Below are 16,449 nucleotides of genomic sequence, written 5' to 3'. Positions count from 1 at the left end.
TCATTATATCAGAGCCCGCTCCTAATATAAAACTAGGTAAAAAGGGCATGAGATAGCCCTCAAGGATGGGAAATGAATAATAAAGTGAACCACTTATTTGGTTTCTGTAAATAGCCTGCACCATAAGCCTTAATAGCCCACACTGTAAGCCTTAGTAGCCCGCACCATAAGCCCTAGCAGCCTGCCTCAGACCACCAAGGTCATAGGAGACTGATACCACACTCTGCTACCCCCACCCAAGGACCTGCGCAAATGCTGACCACCAAGGTCATAGGAGACTGATTGGTCTAATGCACAGGCTTTGTTAGAAACCCTATAAAAACTGTCTCGTTCCTGCATTCGGGGCTCTGCAGTCCTCTACCCCTGTGCAGTGTACGACTGTGGGCCCCAGCACGCTTGGAATAAAATCGTCTTGCAGTTTGCATCAAGACCGCTTCTTGTGAGTGATTTGGGGTGTCGCCATATCCGGGCAGAGCGTGGGGTCCTCGTTTTGGGGGCCTTACAGTACAAGCATCTGGAGTTCATTTGCAGCAGATAGAGGTCCTGGTGCACCCATTCTCTTTATATATCTACCACCCTCTCTCTTTCTGTTTCTCAAATAAATAAACAAAAATTTAAAAAAAGAAGTAGCATTGAGAACCAAAGATACATATCAGAGATCTAGGATAAGATTAAAGAGACACAAAGGAAACTGGGAGCACTGACATTCATGCTAAATGGGGGAGAGAATGGTTTCAGGAGAATGCTCACGAGTACTGGTTACTAAGTATTCCCAGCTTCTGTGTTCTGTACCCCACATGTACATAGAAGGGGCCTTGTGACTAGCTCAAGCTGACAAGTAACACTTCTGTCTGGAGCATGTGTCTATACTAAATCTTCTGGAGGTTTCTGCCCCTTGGCAGAGTGATCAGTGGTATTTACAATAAGGTGTGCTCTGTAACCTTATAGAAATATGAGTCCTAGCATCTGTAGCCCTGAGTTTATAACGTAGTGCTCTTGAAAGCTCTAGCAGTAATCTAATACTTTTAATAGCTGTAGAAACTTAACCTTGTTAAATATGTTGAACATTCTTTACAGATGCTGATGGCCACCTAGATTTATTTTTGCAATGAAGAAAGGTTCTGTACAAAACAAATTCTCCAAAACAAGGATGCCACTGTCATCGCACTCTCCTAGACCATCATCTCTTATGGCCAATATGAGATCTAGGTCACTTTCACCTTTAATTGGATCTGAGGTGCTGCCTTTTCATTCTGGCAAACAGTGGTGTGAGCAGGCTGAACTTACAGATGAAAACAACATACCTTTGGAGTCCCACAACCATAAAGGTATTTCTTTCTAATCTAATAATTTGTTCAACCTCACACATAAGTAGGGATGGAAAATACTGAACTGATATATTAGGCTCAAATGTAATCCTCATCCTGGATTATTGTTTATCTATTGGCATTGTGTAAGAGTAGGAGAAGATTGAGGTTCCTGGATGAGGGGGAAAGTATCTGAAAGGATTAGGGATGAGGAGTTTTCAGAAAGAAGGAGGGGACTGTCTTCAAGCTCATTCTTTTTTTTGAGGTAGGGTCTCACTCTAACTCAGGCTGACCTGGAATTCACTATGTAGTCTCAGGGTGGGCTTGAACTTACAGTGATCTATGTTTGCTATCCTCTTCATTAGTTAGAGTTGGGCATATCTCTTCATTTGATAGTAGAGTGTTGTCATCATAACAGTTCAGGATAAAATGGTGAGAGCATACTCGGGCTTGCAGCAGTGTGCTTACTTTCAAACTGCTTACCTGTGAGTGGACTGATTTCCACGTGTATTTCATATGTTCACTAGCTTTTTTGGTTACTTTTTCTTAAAAAACAATTCTGTTATTCTAGGACTATAGTTTTTTAAGTGTCTGTCCTTTGCTAGGTCATGAAATACAGTTATAGTTATCAACCTCTATTGACTGGAACATCTAATGAGTTTGTGTTAATAAATACTGTTGTAGTCAACTCCACATTGCTGTGACAAACTTCCAAATAGACACAGTTTATGGGAGGAAGGGATTTATTTTAAGTGTACAGATCCAGGGGACGTTCCATCAATGGAAGAAGCTGCTTACTTCCACACATCTAAGCAGAGAGAAACAACTACAGTAAGCAGACTCCAGCAGACACCAAAAGCAGCAACAAGCACAGCCAGAGCTCATACTTCTCTCCACACTTTTGGGCGAGAATCAGTTCTGCCTTCCAGCATGCTGCTAGAGACTTCAGCAGGAAGTTTAATCTTAAGCAAAAAAAAAAAAAAAAAAAAAAAAGCCTGAACACTGGTTGTGGTGGTGCATGCCTGTAATCCCAGCACTCTGGAGGAAGAGGTAGGAAGATGGCTGAGTTCAAGGCTAGCCTGACACTACTTAGTGAACTCCGGGTCACCTTGGGTTAAAGCAAGACTCTACCTCAAAAACCTGAGGCTATGGGGGACATATGTTCATCATCAGACCATCAGAGCCACTATCAGTGTTGAGTTTATACTGCACTATATATATACATCTTTACTGTCTGTTAGTCCATGGTTAGTTTTTATTTATTTATTTATTTAGGTTTTTCGAGGTAGGGTCTTGCTGTAACCCAGGCTGACCTGGAATTGACTATGTAGTCTTAGGATGGCCTTGAACACATGGTGATCCTCCTTCCAAGTGCTGGGATTAAAGGTCTGCACCACCACACCCAGCTCATGGCTATTTTTGAATTCATTGCTATTTCACACTCTAGTTCTGGTCATTTGCATTTTTAGAATCAACCAAATTAATGAAAAAGATTATTTTATTTAGAACCCCAGTAAACTTAATATTATAAAATAATCATACAGAACCTTTAGTCCGCGTACTGAATATGGACCCAAGATTAATTTTTGCAACTCATAAAGCAAGAACCAAGATAATTTTCTTTTTATGGGCACTTACGTAAAATGAAATACGGCTTTAACAGTCTTTGACAGCAGTATCCACAAAGGCCATAAAAAGAACTGCTATCACTTATTAAGTTAGTACTCTGCCTATAAAGTATATTGTGATACTAATTCATAAAGCAACAAATGTAGTTTCTCATAATAGAAAACAGAAAATAATTTTTTTTTTGGTGTTTTGAGGTAGGGTCTCACTCTAGCCCAGGCTGACCTGGAATTTACTATGTAGTCTCAGGGTGGCCTCAAACTCACGACGATCTTCCTAAGTGTTGGAATTATGGCATATGCCACCACACCTGGTGAAAATAATTTTTAAGAATATTTATATTTCTTAACTTTATGTTGTCATTTATAAACAACAAACCCAGCTTAAAGGTAGTGCTTAGAAACATACTTCAGTGCTGCTTATGGTTGGAAATCTAAGTTTGTATTTAATATGCTTGAGTTGAAGTTTGTAGTTGTGCCATATTAGAGGTTGGGTATTTAGAATTTTTTTTAAAATATTATTTATTTATTTATTTGCAAGGAGAGGGAGAGAGAGAATGGCCACTCCGGGGACCCTTGCCACTGCCAACGAATTCCAGACACATTGTGCCACTGTGTACATCTGGCTTTACATGGGCCATAGGGAATTGAACCCAGGTCATCAGTCCTTGCAAACAAGTGCCTTAACCATTGACCCATCTCTCCATCCTCAAAAATATTTTTTTATAAATGACAATACTAATAATGTCTATCTCAGAGGTTTATTGTACAAATAAAAAATTAGAATGGGACTGGAGAGATGGATTAGTGGTTAATTGCTTGCTTGTGAAGCCTAAGGACCCTGGTTTGAGGCTCAATTCCCCAGGACCCATGTTAGCCAGATGCACAAGGGAGTGCAAGCGTGTGGAGTTCGTTTGCAGTGGCTAGAGGCCCTGGCGCGCCCATTCTCTCTCTCTTTCTCTCTCTCTCTCTGCCTCTTTCCCTCTCTGTCTGTTGCTGTCAAATAAATAAAATGCACACAAAAAATTAGAACGTAAAATATTTAGTACAAAACTTGGCACATAGCTAAAATTATGGACTGTTAACATAATACTGAAGGGATAGGAAGTAAACTAGTAAGGCATTGTGATTAGCAGTAGTCAGCTATTGTCTTTAAACTTCTATGGATTTAGAATCAGTTTGTTGGGCTGGAGAGATGGCTTAGTGGTTAAGCTCTTGCCTGTGAAGCCTAAGAACACGGGTTTGAGGCTCAATTCCCCAGAACCCATGTTAGCCAGATGCACAAGGGGGCACACGCATCTGGAATTTGTTTGTAGTGGCTGGAGGCCCTGGTGTGCCCATTCTCTCTCTCTCTCTCTCCCTCTCTTTCTTTCTCTGTTGCTCTCAAATAAATAAAAACAAGCAAAAAACTTTAGAATCAGTTTGTATATAGCTTGAAAATGGTCTGTTTTTGTGATGTTAATTTCTCCCTCTACTAATAATGACCCATTTCTGTGATTCAGGAGCCGATTCATACATAGGAGTCCGATACATTACAGAAGCCCTCATTAAAAAGCTCACTAAACAGGAAGATTTGGCCTTGGTAAAATCTCTGAACCTCTCACTTTCTAAAGACGGTGGCAAGAAATTTAGGGTAGGCAACTGACAATTTCTAAATTTTTATGTTGATTTAACTTTTTTATGCTTTAAGCCTGCCAGAATGTTTTTGTAATGTCATCTTCATGTTATTAATTTGTAGCAGATCTTTTATTGTTTCCAGGTAAAGTTCTACATCAGAAATAGGATGTCTCCATATGTGAAAGAGCCCATTGCTCAATATTATGTACATAACTGACTAGAGAAGGGACTGTCAATCTACAGCTTCCAGGCCAAGTTGTGTTTTGTAAATGTTTTTATTGGAACACAACCACATTAATTTGTTTATGCATGTCTATAGCTGGTATTGCACAATAATAAAATAATAAATAATTAAGGGGCTTAGTTGTGGCCCATAAAACCAAAGGTATGTGCTATCCAGTCTTTCATAGAAAAAGCTTGTTGTCCTTGATCTGGAGTTCTTGTTACTTTATTCTCAAGCTATGTTACATGAACACATTTAAAATTTTTTTTTTGTTCATTTTTTATTTATTTATTTGAGAGCGACAGACACAGAGAGAAAGACAGGTAGAGGGAGAGAGAGAGAATGGGCGCGCCAGGGCTTCCAGCCTCTGCAAATGAACTCCAGATGCGTGCGCCCCCTTGTGCATCTGGCTAACGTGGGACCTGGGGAACCGAGCCTCGAACCGGGGTCCTTAGGCTTCACAGGCAAGCGCTTAACCGCTAAGCCATCTCTCCAGCCCAATGAACACATTTTAATAGACACATAACTTTTTAATGAAAAAAAATGAAATGTACACTCTGACATATTACAAGCAAGAGTAAAGAGCTAAGTTGAAGCAAGGCAGAACAAAAAAACTAAACCAACTGAGACAAATGCTTTCAAAGTACTAGAAAGAATGTAAGGACTGTTTTTAATCTTATAACAAAATAAAGTAAAATATATATAATATAATATAAAATTATAATCTTATAATAAATAAGTAGGGAAGGCACTCCTATGTCAACACTAATGCTAATACTACCAAGAAAATGATGAGTTAGCTGAAAGATTTAGGAGTTGTGTTAATGGGGGCTGAAGAGTTGGCTTAACAGTTAAGGTACATGCCTGTGAAGTCTCAGGATGCAGGTTTGATTCTCCAGGTCCCATGTAAGCCAAATAAATGCACATGGTGGTGCATGCGTCTGGAGTTTGCAGTGGGTAGAAGCCCTGGCATACCCATTCTCTCTCTTATCTCGCTCTTCTTCTCATAAATAAATAAATAAAAACAAATCTTTTTTAAAAAAGAGTTGTGTTAATGGAACACAACTTTTTAAATATTAAAAAGAGCAAAAACCTGGCAGTTATTGTTTATAATATGTAACAGTGTTCAGATAATATAAAAGGTCTCTCACAAGTCAGTAATAGAAAGAGACAAAAGAAATATGCAAAATTAACAAAGAATGTGAACAGGCTATTCAAAATGATGTAAGTGACCAGTATTACAATGAAGGCTAAAGGAGGAGGAACTTCAGATAGAAAAAGATAATTAAAAAGGTTACAGAATAACTAAAAGGTAAGTCAAAGAACTAGGCAACAAAGTCTTTCCTTGTGTTTGTGTCAATCTCATCAAGTTTATTCTTTTAAGGCCTCCATTTCTTTTTCTTTTTTTTTTTTTTGTAAATCAGCCTGGTATTCTCTACTCCTAGAGAATACTTCATGCTAGTAAAGGCTCATCTTGGTATCCTTTTGGGAAGCCCTGCTTTTCCACCCAGTTGTAGTTAGACACTTCTCATTCAGTCAACAAGTCATTTACGTTGTAGCACCCAGTACATGGCAGGCAGCAGTGTATACACAGCCTCTGCCCTCTTGGAGTCTTGTATTCTATATCAAGGTATTTTCCTTATTTTTTTGTTTGAATTGTTCACTTTCTGAAAATCTTATTTGCCTATGTATTGTTTATCTTTGCAAATGAGGCCCAGGAATTTTAATGTCCTTATTTTGGTCTTAAGATTTCTTTTACCCATTTAAGTTTCAAGGGCTATTGACTCAAGGGGGTCTTCCTGTAATCTGGTCTTTTTTTCAGAGCCACCCTTAGACAGAAAAGACAGTATGACTCATTTTTCATATTCTTTAAATTAACATATAAGAAGTCTTGGCCAATACTAAGGGCAAGGAGTGTGTGGAGACTCAGAGACTTGCTACTTGAGGTCAAGGCGAGCTGTCCAGGAGAACAGGAAGGCTTATTGTTCTCTAGTGACTGACCAGAACAACCCAATGCACATATGTAAGTGTGCTTCATGTGAAGACATCTGTTGTGTGAAGTATTTATCATTGTTTCCAATTCTAGTACATTGAAAATTTGGAAAGATGCACTAAACTTGAAGTACTGAATCTCAGCTACAATCTAATAATAAAGATTGAGAAGATGGATAAGCTGTTAAAATTACGTGAGCTCAACTTATCATATAACAAAATCAGGTGAGTAAATACTTCTCTAGGTAGCATCTTAGAACCTTTCTTGTTAGAGAGATAGACTAATGCTACCCATGTCATAGAAAGAACACACTGAAATAGCAGATGTCTGATTCTTATTTAGTGACATTTCAGCCCCTCACATACTGTTTTATGTTGCAGCACTAGTTCAACACAGGAAAATATCTTGTTTAGCATTGTTAAAGAATCAGATACTCTTATTGAGCACCAAACTTTCTTTTTTTTTTTTTTTTTTTTTATTTTATTTATTTATTTATTTATTTGAGAGCAACAGAGAGAAAGAGAGAGAGAGAGAGAGAGAGAGAGAGAGAGGGAGGGAGAGAGAATGGGCACACCAGGGCCTCCAGCCACTGCAAACAAACTCCAGATGCGTGCGCCCCCTTATGCATCTAGCTAACGTGGGTCCTGGGGAATCGAGCCTCAAACCAGGGTCCTTAGACTTCACAGGCAAGCGCTTAACTGCTAAGCCATCTCTCCAGCCCTGAGCACCAAATTTTAACTTGGGTTTTGGCAGGATCTTTCTTCAGATGTTATCTGTGATTTACTGCCTTATTACATGAATAATGTTGACAGGAAGAGAGTGTTTCAGTCCTGCCATTTTGAGCCCAGAGATATTCCAAATCATTTGATCCTTTGTATCTGGCCTTATTTTCTTTGCTCAGTAACACAAAAATGACACTTCAAATGTTGTTTCTAATTCAAATACACAAATACTTTTGAGAAACAAATGTAATAAAGCCTAGTGATGAGTAAAGTTACATATAGAAAACTTGTTTATAGGGGGAAATGATGCAAGAATAAAGTCTTAAATATCTCTATACACCCTCCATCCAAATCAGACTTCATGAAATGATGACCAAGAAAACAATGAAAGAATTTCTAATTTCTAGTCATGATGTGAAGTTTGTTTAAAACGAACTGATCCTAATGCAAATGATTTCAGCAAAATAGAAATGAAAAGAGAAATTTAGGAATCTTTGCTCAGTATAGAAAATTGACTAGGGAATTAAGTTGACAGCTGAGTTGCAGGTAACTTGAGGAATATTCCATCAATGAAAACTGATAGAATGTTGACAAATGTTTAATTTAAATATTTTAGTGCTATTTAGGACCTCCCATGTTTTGCTTTCACAGTTGTCTTTTGTGATGATGTAATGTTATAACCATGGGCATCTCTGGGACAGGAGTGTGGTCCATAGCAGTGTGATCTACTGTGTTTTCCAGCCCTCCCTTGGCTGTGTGTTAGTGCTCTTTGCAGTTGTCAATGATACTGTGTTACATACACACTTCTTCCCTGTGCAAAGTCTAATAGTAAGATAGGTGGGGTTATTGCACATAGTAACCAAAAGTTGGCAGTTTAACTCTTCTGGTAAATTTGGTCTGGGACTCTTTCCTTGGCTATCATTTATAAAAAGGTTTGATAAATTATAGTTTTGAAAAGTAACTTCATGTTCAGCCAAGAATATTTGCTATAAAATTATAATGAAAGAACTTTATCATTTTACTTATGAAATTTTGTTTTGCTCTTTGGTTGCAGCAAAATTGAAGGCATAGAAAATATGTGTAATCTGCAAAAGCTAAACCTTGCAGGAAATGAAATTGAGCATATTCCAGTGTGGTTAGGGAAGAAGTTGAGATCTTTGCAAGTCCTTAATCTGAAAGGCAATAAGATATCATCGGTAAGTTATTCAAGGCAGCAAGATTTATTTTTTAATTGTTTTTGTTATATTTTTAAAATATTTTATTTTTATTTTTTGTTTATTTATTTGACAGAGAAAGTGGGGGAGAAAGAGAATGGCAAGCCAGGGCCTCCAGCCCTGTTAACGAACTCCAGATGCCTGTGCCCCCTTGTGCATCTGGCTGATGTGGTTCCTGGGGTATGGAACCAGGGTCCTTTGGCTTTGCAGGCAAATGCCTTAACTGCTAAGCCATCACTCCAGCCCTTTTTGTTTTATTTATATGTTTTTGAAGCAGGGCCTGATTTTAGCTCAGACTGACCTGGGACTCACTCTGTAACTCAGGTTGGCCTCTAACTCATGGCAATTCTCCTACCTCAGTCTTGTGAGTATTAGGATTAAAGATGTGTTCCATTGGCTACTTTTTCAAATATTTATTTGGGAGAAAATATTTTCTTGTGTTAGCTATTTGGATTAGTATTTCTATATAAGTTCTTATTACAATGAAAATAAGAAGGCTGGAGAGATGGCTTAGTGGTTAAGGCACATGCCTTTGAAGCCTAAGAACCCAGGTTCAATTCTTCAGGTCCCACGTAAGCCAGATGCACATGGTGGCACATGCGTCTGGAGTTCATTTGCAGTGGCTAGAGGCCCTGGCATGCCTATTCTCTCTTTCTCTCTCTCCCTCCCTCTCCCCCTCCATATATATATATCTTTCCCTCTCTCTGTTGCTAATAAATAAATAAAAATAAAATCTTTAAAAATAGAATGAAAATAAGAATCTTCAAAGAATATAGGTATCTCTACATGTTCTTGTATTTTTAAATTATCAGTTTAGCTAAAATATCTGAAAATATACTAAAACCTTTTATAATAATTTTTAATTTGTTTCTTATTTTAATTTTATTTATTTGCAAAGAGAGAGAGAGATCAGAGAGAAAATATGGGTGCACCAGGGCCTCTACCCACTGCAAATGAACTTCAGAAGCATGCACCACTTTGTGCATCTGGCTTTGCATGGGTACTGGGGAATCTAACCTGGGTGCTAGGCATTGCGGGCAAGCATCTTAACCACTGAGCCATCTCTCCAGCCCACGACTCATTTTTTAATTGATTTAGTCAATATAATGAGAAAACAATAGGTTTATAGTTGCAGACTTGAATTCAGATCTCGCTATATTCATTTATAGGCTCTGAGCTTTAGTCAAGTCACATCTTTGAACTTGAGGTTCTTCCCCTGTGAAATTCAGATGGCATTTATTTTACATGGTGATATGAGGAGCTACAAGTGAAGTGATATGTGAAAATGTGCAACACCTGCCAAACACCAAATGCTCATATGCTTCTCTTCCTGTTCCTCTCCTACACTACTAGTTTTCTGTAATGTGTTTTATGAATAGCTCTCTTACTATATTAAGACCAATTCTCTTAGTTTAGTACTTTATTAATTTATTTTTAAAGTAAACTCTATCAATCCTACTATTATATCATTTCAGCTTCAGGATGTAAGCAAGTTGAAACCTCTTCAAGATTTGACTTCTCTGATCCTCATTGAAAATCCAGTTGTGGCCCTTCCTCATTACCTTCAGTTTATTATTTTTCACCTCCGTTCACTGGAAAGTTTGGAAGGTCAGCCAGTAACCACTCAAGATAGACAGGAGGCTTTTGAGAGATTCAGTTTAGGTAAGATGAAGAAATAAAAGGAAAAAATTTGTCTTCAGAAATTATTTAGAAAAGTATGTTGTATTATGAACTTTATAATCCTGTCAAAGTTAGCTTGGAAAATGGCACCATAAGTCAGTTAATTCAGAAGGTGTTTACTGATCATATATACCATGTTCCAAAAGTACTGTGCATCATAAATGATCTATTATATGTAAATGAGATCACTGTGGTATGGGATTGGATCTCCAAAATGCTGAGAGAGACTGGGCTCTGGGTGAGCTTCGAACTCTGAAGTCAGTGGCTCTCAAGTCTTGAATTCTTGTCCACATTTAGCAAAGAACTAAAATAATGTAGGTACCAGAGAAGAGTAAGTTATGAAAGATTTATTTTAGAGAGAGTTGAGGTTAAGCAGGGAAAAAAGCAGGAAAGCTCCCAAGCTAAGAGGAGTTCCCCTCCTCATGTGGAGGCTTATATCAAGTCCTTTTATAAATTAGGCATCTGATCAGTTCAAATGAATATATGGGCCTTGATTGGTTGCCGGGTCCAGGAGGAACACTGACTCAGGAACAACCTGTCCACAGTGCCACACTCAGTTCAAGAACAAGGAAGCTACTTCTTATCACCATCCTGGATCAGACAGAACCAGAATCAAGCGCTAATCTTTCCAGGCAGGGTGGCATCCATGTTCTTCTTGGACCTGTACCCCTAAACTTATTACCTGCAAGGAAGCTCCTGAGCTCCTAATACTTACTGACTACTTGACATTAAGGATTCCTGAGGCACTGAGGACAATAGTGAACAATAAACATGGTGGTGGCTTTCACACTGCTTATGTTTATAGAGCAGACATTGAAAACATGTAAACCCAGGTGTGGAGTACAGGAATAGCTCCTTGAGGAAATAACATGCTGAAAACAAAGAGAAGAAAGGATTAGCTATGTTGAGAACAGAATTCAAGGAGAGGGAACAGGTTGTTCTTTGAAGTTGTTGAAACCCAGTGAGTGTAGGGAACTGAAGGTGCAGAAATGGGGAGTGTCAAAAATGGACCATTGCTGAAGTATATCTGACCAGATGGTTTGGGTCTCTAGGACTTGTTTGTAGGAGGAAAATGAAAAGATTTGGCACTTTGGACTAGAGGAGCCTGGCAGTGCTGTAAGTAGGTGGTTGATACCCAAATGAAGGCACAGTGTCCATGTCAGAGCTCCTCCTCCTGTGAACTTGGAACTAGAGTGTTCCTTCAAAGTGGCCATCTCTCTACGGGGATTCAGACAACCTGGCTCCTTGGGCTATACCTCCAGCAGTCTCCCCCACTGTCCACTGCCCACTTGCCAGCTTCCGTGCCCCAAGGAGTACAAAAGCTCTTCTACCACCAGCTTCTCTCTGTTCTGTTCCCTCTTACCCCCAGGTCATATGTCTTTTCATCTTTATGTCTATAATCCCCTGCTTTCCCCTTATGTGTATCTCTCTCTGTTATTTCTCACTCTCTCTCTGCTTCCCTTTCTCACTCCCTTCTCCTACTCTCCTTCAGCTTGCAGGACCCCCTTCCAGAATCAACATTCTTGCTTGTAGCCACAGCCTACATTGTATACATGGAGGCTGATAGCAGCCTTCCTCTCCTCTCCTAAACTTCTCTCCTAAACTTCCTCTCCTCTCCTAGACTTCACCCTCCCCTACTTTTAAAACTACAGCACCATTCAAATCGGGGCAGATAAATAAAGTGCTTTTGATGTATAACACCCACATTTCATCTTAGAACCTCTTTCACAGAACCCACCCACCCCACCCCAAAAAGAAAAACATACCCAACACAGATAATTTTGAAGGTAGACTCAGTAAAACTTTCTTAGGCTTCTGGCTTATGTGGCTATAAGGTATCACTTATAAAAGTGAGAGAACTCAGAGTTGCATTTGAGAAATGATGAGTTTGAGATGTCTGTGGGACAGCAAGGTAAACAGAAATATGAATGTGGAGCTTAGGCCTGGACCGGAGATACAGGATGAACATCCTTAATCTGGACATAAGCAAAATGCTCCAACATCTGAAACTTTATGAGTATTGACCTGATGCCACATGTGGAAAATTCTACTCCTGACCTAATGTGATGGGTCACAGTCAAAACACAGATGCATTGAAAACATTTTGTAAAATTACTTTTTGGCTATGTGTGAGAAGAGGACGAAAGGCAGCCAGCTAAGAAAAGTATACATAGAAGACCAGCAAAGGTCAGAGTGACAGGAAATGGTAGATCCTGGAAGACCAAGACAGGAAATGGTCTCCATCTGAACGTGGCTGACTCATGGAATAAGACTAGCACAGAGAAATGCTTTTGATTGGTTTTGATGATTTTGACAGGGGAGGTTCAGGATGATGGGCACAGCTTCTAAATTGGGGTAGATTAATAATGGGAAGGGGAAAAAAAGAATGGGAAGGAGACAGACATTTGGCTGAAGATGTGAAATTTCCTCCTACAGTTTCTCTAATACTAAATAAGTGTGCTTTTTAAGTTCAAAAGTTCTAAAACAGTCTCAAATAAAAAAAGTCAACAGTAGCTTCCAGACCAGGAAATGGGCATAAGAGGTTAACCACAAGGTTTGTTGTAATGAACAAACAGTATTTCTTATTACAGGGAGGAGAGGCAAAACTATGCTGTTATTCTTTTAATTCTTAAAAATGAGACTGGGCTGAGGAGATGGCTTAGCGGTCAGAAGGACTTGCTATACAAGCCTAACTACTGGAGTTTGGATCCCCAGAACCCTTATTAAGCCATTAGCAAGTGGCACACACATCTGTAATTCCCAGTGTGCCTACAGTGTGGGAGGCAAGATCAAAAAAGTTCCAAAGCTTGTGGGCCAGCTGATCTGGTGTTAGCAGTGGCAAACAATTAAATGTTTTTCAAGGAGAGAATGTAATGCTGAATGAATGATTACATTGTTATTGACAGAGGAAGTGGAAAGACTGGAAAGAGACCTAGAAAAGAAGATGATGGAAACTGAAGAGCTTAAGAGCAAACAAACAAAGTTCCTTGAGGAAATTAAAACTCAAGATAAACTAAACAAATCATTAAAAGAAGAAGCCATATTACAGAAACAGAGCTGTGAGGAGCTAGAGAGTGATCTAAACATGAAAAATGAATTGGTAAGTTTATATTTTATATTTATTTGGCTATATTCTATGAAGGTAGAGAATTCTTTACCCCATGTTTAAAAATACAATTTCCTGACATAGAATCAGGGAGGTGTGTTTTCATACAAATATGTGCAAAAACCTTTACAAATTGTAGTTGACTGTGTGATAGGCTACTGTCACATGAGATTCTGGAGATGAGGACTCTGAGCCCTCAGCTTTCTTGAGGTAATAATCTGCAGTGGGAAAGTGGGTACAGCTCAGTGTGGGAGGAAGCTGGAAACGAAAGGATTGGAGCCAAACGGAAAGGAGCAGGCCAGTGGTATAGCAAAGAAGGAAGGAAAAAGTGTAGACAGAACTTTTACCCAGGAAGTGGAGAAAACAGAGAGGGAAAAAAAAACAGAAAGAGACAGGAGAGACTAGAAGGAAGCTTTATGCCCCAGAGAGGGAGAGAGACACAGGCACAGAGAAAATAGGAATGCACCTTTGGAAGAAGCCAAAGAAGGGAGCCAGGGAGTGAAGGAATAGGCTTTTGTACCCCTTGGGGAGGGGCAACTGTCCTGGGAGGGAAGGGCCTGGGGAGGTGTGTAGGGAAGGCTAGACAACTCCCCCTCCCCGCCCCATTGAGCTCTTTTCAAAGAAATAGGACCTTTGAAGTCTCACTTTCTGCAGCTGGTAGTTTCCAAGCCTTAGGTGGTAGAGGAGAGAAAGGGGGAATGAGAGCCTTAACCCTGCCCAGAGGAGATGTGTGAAGTTTATGGTATCCAGCACAAAGGGGAAGGTGGTGATGCCTCATTGTGAAGATTTGATAAGGCTTTCCCGTGTGTGTGTGTGTGTGTGTGTGTGTGTGTGTGTGTGTGTGTGTATTTTTAGCTTTACAGGTTTAAAAAAAAAACCTGTAAGGTTGACAAAATTATCCAAATTTTAGACAGACATGCCCTATTTCAAAGATATTCCTTTTCCAGTATATTCTATATAAATGGTAGAATGTGTAAAGATAAGTGTGTGCACACATGCGTGCGTGCACACACAGCATATTCATTATAACATTTATATAAGCAAAAATTGCAAATAACTAAATGTCCCTCAGTGGACACCCATGTGGTAAGTCTGTATGTCCTGACATGGAATGATGTCTGACATATTTTACTATGTGAAAAATATCAAATTATAAAACAGTAACTCAAATATGATTCTATATTAAGAAATGTACAGTAGAATATTTAGGAGAAAAAAGGCAGACTATATATTTATTACTCTTAGTAGTACCTATTTCTGAGGGGTAGAATTATAGAGCATTTCATAATGACATTTATGCATATCTATGCTGTCTAGGTTTTGTATAATTTGGCTTTAAGGTTGAAATAGGGAAAAACATTAAAACAAACTATATAGCATAATTTGAGAAGGCATTTGACCAAGAGGCTTCCAAGGTCTTGAGACCACACTATGAAGTAGGGGTAAAGGAAAGGAGTGATTAGGCAGGACAAGAAGAGACTTCATAAGCTATGACAATTGTATAAGATATTTAAAAGTCTGTTTCATAAAAGAATTGGAATTATGAGTCAAGCCTCAAGAGATGAGATTCAGGAAATAAAATTACAAGAGATACATTTTCATTTAGTAATAAGCTTCTAATAGCCGTTCTGAAATAAAATGTAATAATTAAAATGTTTACTGTCTCTGAAACAGGCAGAGGCTAACCATATACTCAGGATTTTAGGGAAAGATTGAGAACATTAAATGGGAAAGTGGACTGAATGACTGTAAAGGGCCTTTGCAACACAGAGAATCTGATTTTGTGTACTCAGTCATCTGTTTTCCCTAAAAGAGAAAAGGAACTACTGGTATTCTCCCTTTCTTTTCTTTTCTTTTTTTTTTTTTAACAATTCTTTTTCTCATTGTGTATAGAGAATTTTATTATTTATCATGTAAATAATGAAGTCCTGTATATACTTATCCTTTTTAAGATTGGCAATCTTTCTTCATTACTTTGTTCACAGAATGATTCTACGTAATCACTTGCCTTTTTCTTAACAAAGTGAAAAGAGTGTTCCCTTTGTATGTAGAAGAAATTATTCCTTGAGGTATACATACATCTTATCTCAAGCCCTAAATTATGAACTCTTAACTACCTCTTTAATTCCTGCTTGCCTAATAAAAATTAATTTATGCCAGGGGGACATGCTGAAAATCTGAGATAGCTTCACCATCACTTTTAGTCACACATTCAGAGCATTGTGAGTTCATTCATATGCCAGTTTACATTAATTTGTTTAGTTTTTGTATCCTAAAGACTATTAGATATGTTTAAAAGAACTGTAGGTTTTGTTCTGAGAGCTTTTATTTGACATTTTTCATTATCTTTTGCAGAATATCTAGTTATAGTATCATCCATAGCTGTAAAATGATTTCCAGTTTTGTTAAGTAATTGCCTATGCATTAAGCCTGTTCCTTTATAAAAGAAACATAGTATAAAAGTAAGTCTTCTGGAGGCCATCTAAACTGTAGTAGTCCCCATCACCATCATTAGCTGACCTTCAAGTTGTTAATTTTTTTTTTTTTTTTTTTTTTTTTAGTATTTTATTTTGAGCCAAGCATGGTAGCACAGTTGGGAGGAAGAGGTAGAATGATCACCATGGGTTTGAGGCTACCCTGAGACTGCATAGTGAATTCCAGGTCAGCCTGAGCTAGAGCGAGACCCTACCTTGAAAAACCAAAAAAAAAAAAAAAAAAAAAAAAAAACAAAAAAAAAAAAACACCACCAACAACAACAAAAACAGCCCATATGTATGTATATACACATTTGAGAGAGAGAGAATGGGCATGCCAGGGCCTCCTGCCACTGCAAACTAACTCCAGATGCGTGTACCCCCTTGTTCATCTGGCTTACATGGGTCCTAGGGAGACAAACCTGGGTCCTTTCCTTAACTGCTAAGCCATCTCTCTAGCCCAAGTTGTTAATTCCTATCTTTCAGTG

At 38.6% G+C, this 16,449-nt stretch overlaps 1 protein-coding gene across 1 annotated transcript in view; it reads left to right on the top strand.

The window, feature by feature from the left end:
- The window catches only part of Cntrl (centriolin), a 108,963-nt gene that overhangs the window by 18,260 nt on the left and 74,254 nt on the right, over positions 1-16,449 (top strand). Inside the window, exons 2-7 of the mRNA XM_045151244.1 lie at positions 1,078-1,328; positions 4,435-4,565; positions 6,859-6,989; positions 8,542-8,683; positions 10,177-10,363; positions 13,288-13,481. Of these exons, the coding sequence (XP_045007179.1) occupies positions 1,109-1,328; positions 4,435-4,565; positions 6,859-6,989; positions 8,542-8,683; positions 10,177-10,363; positions 13,288-13,481 (1,005 nt within the window). The 5' untranslated portion in view covers positions 1,078-1,108. The remainder of the gene's footprint in view (positions 1-1,077; positions 1,329-4,434; positions 4,566-6,858; positions 6,990-8,541; positions 8,684-10,176; positions 10,364-13,287; positions 13,482-16,449) is intronic.

The sequence above is a fragment of the Jaculus jaculus genome, chromosome 1 (genome assembly GCF_020740685.1).
Source record: "Jaculus jaculus isolate mJacJac1 chromosome 1, mJacJac1.mat.Y.cur, whole genome shotgun sequence".
In the NCBI taxonomy this organism is placed as follows: Eukaryota; Metazoa; Chordata; class Mammalia; order Rodentia; family Dipodidae; genus Jaculus; species Jaculus jaculus.
This window is presented reverse-complemented; position numbering and strand designations above follow the sequence as displayed.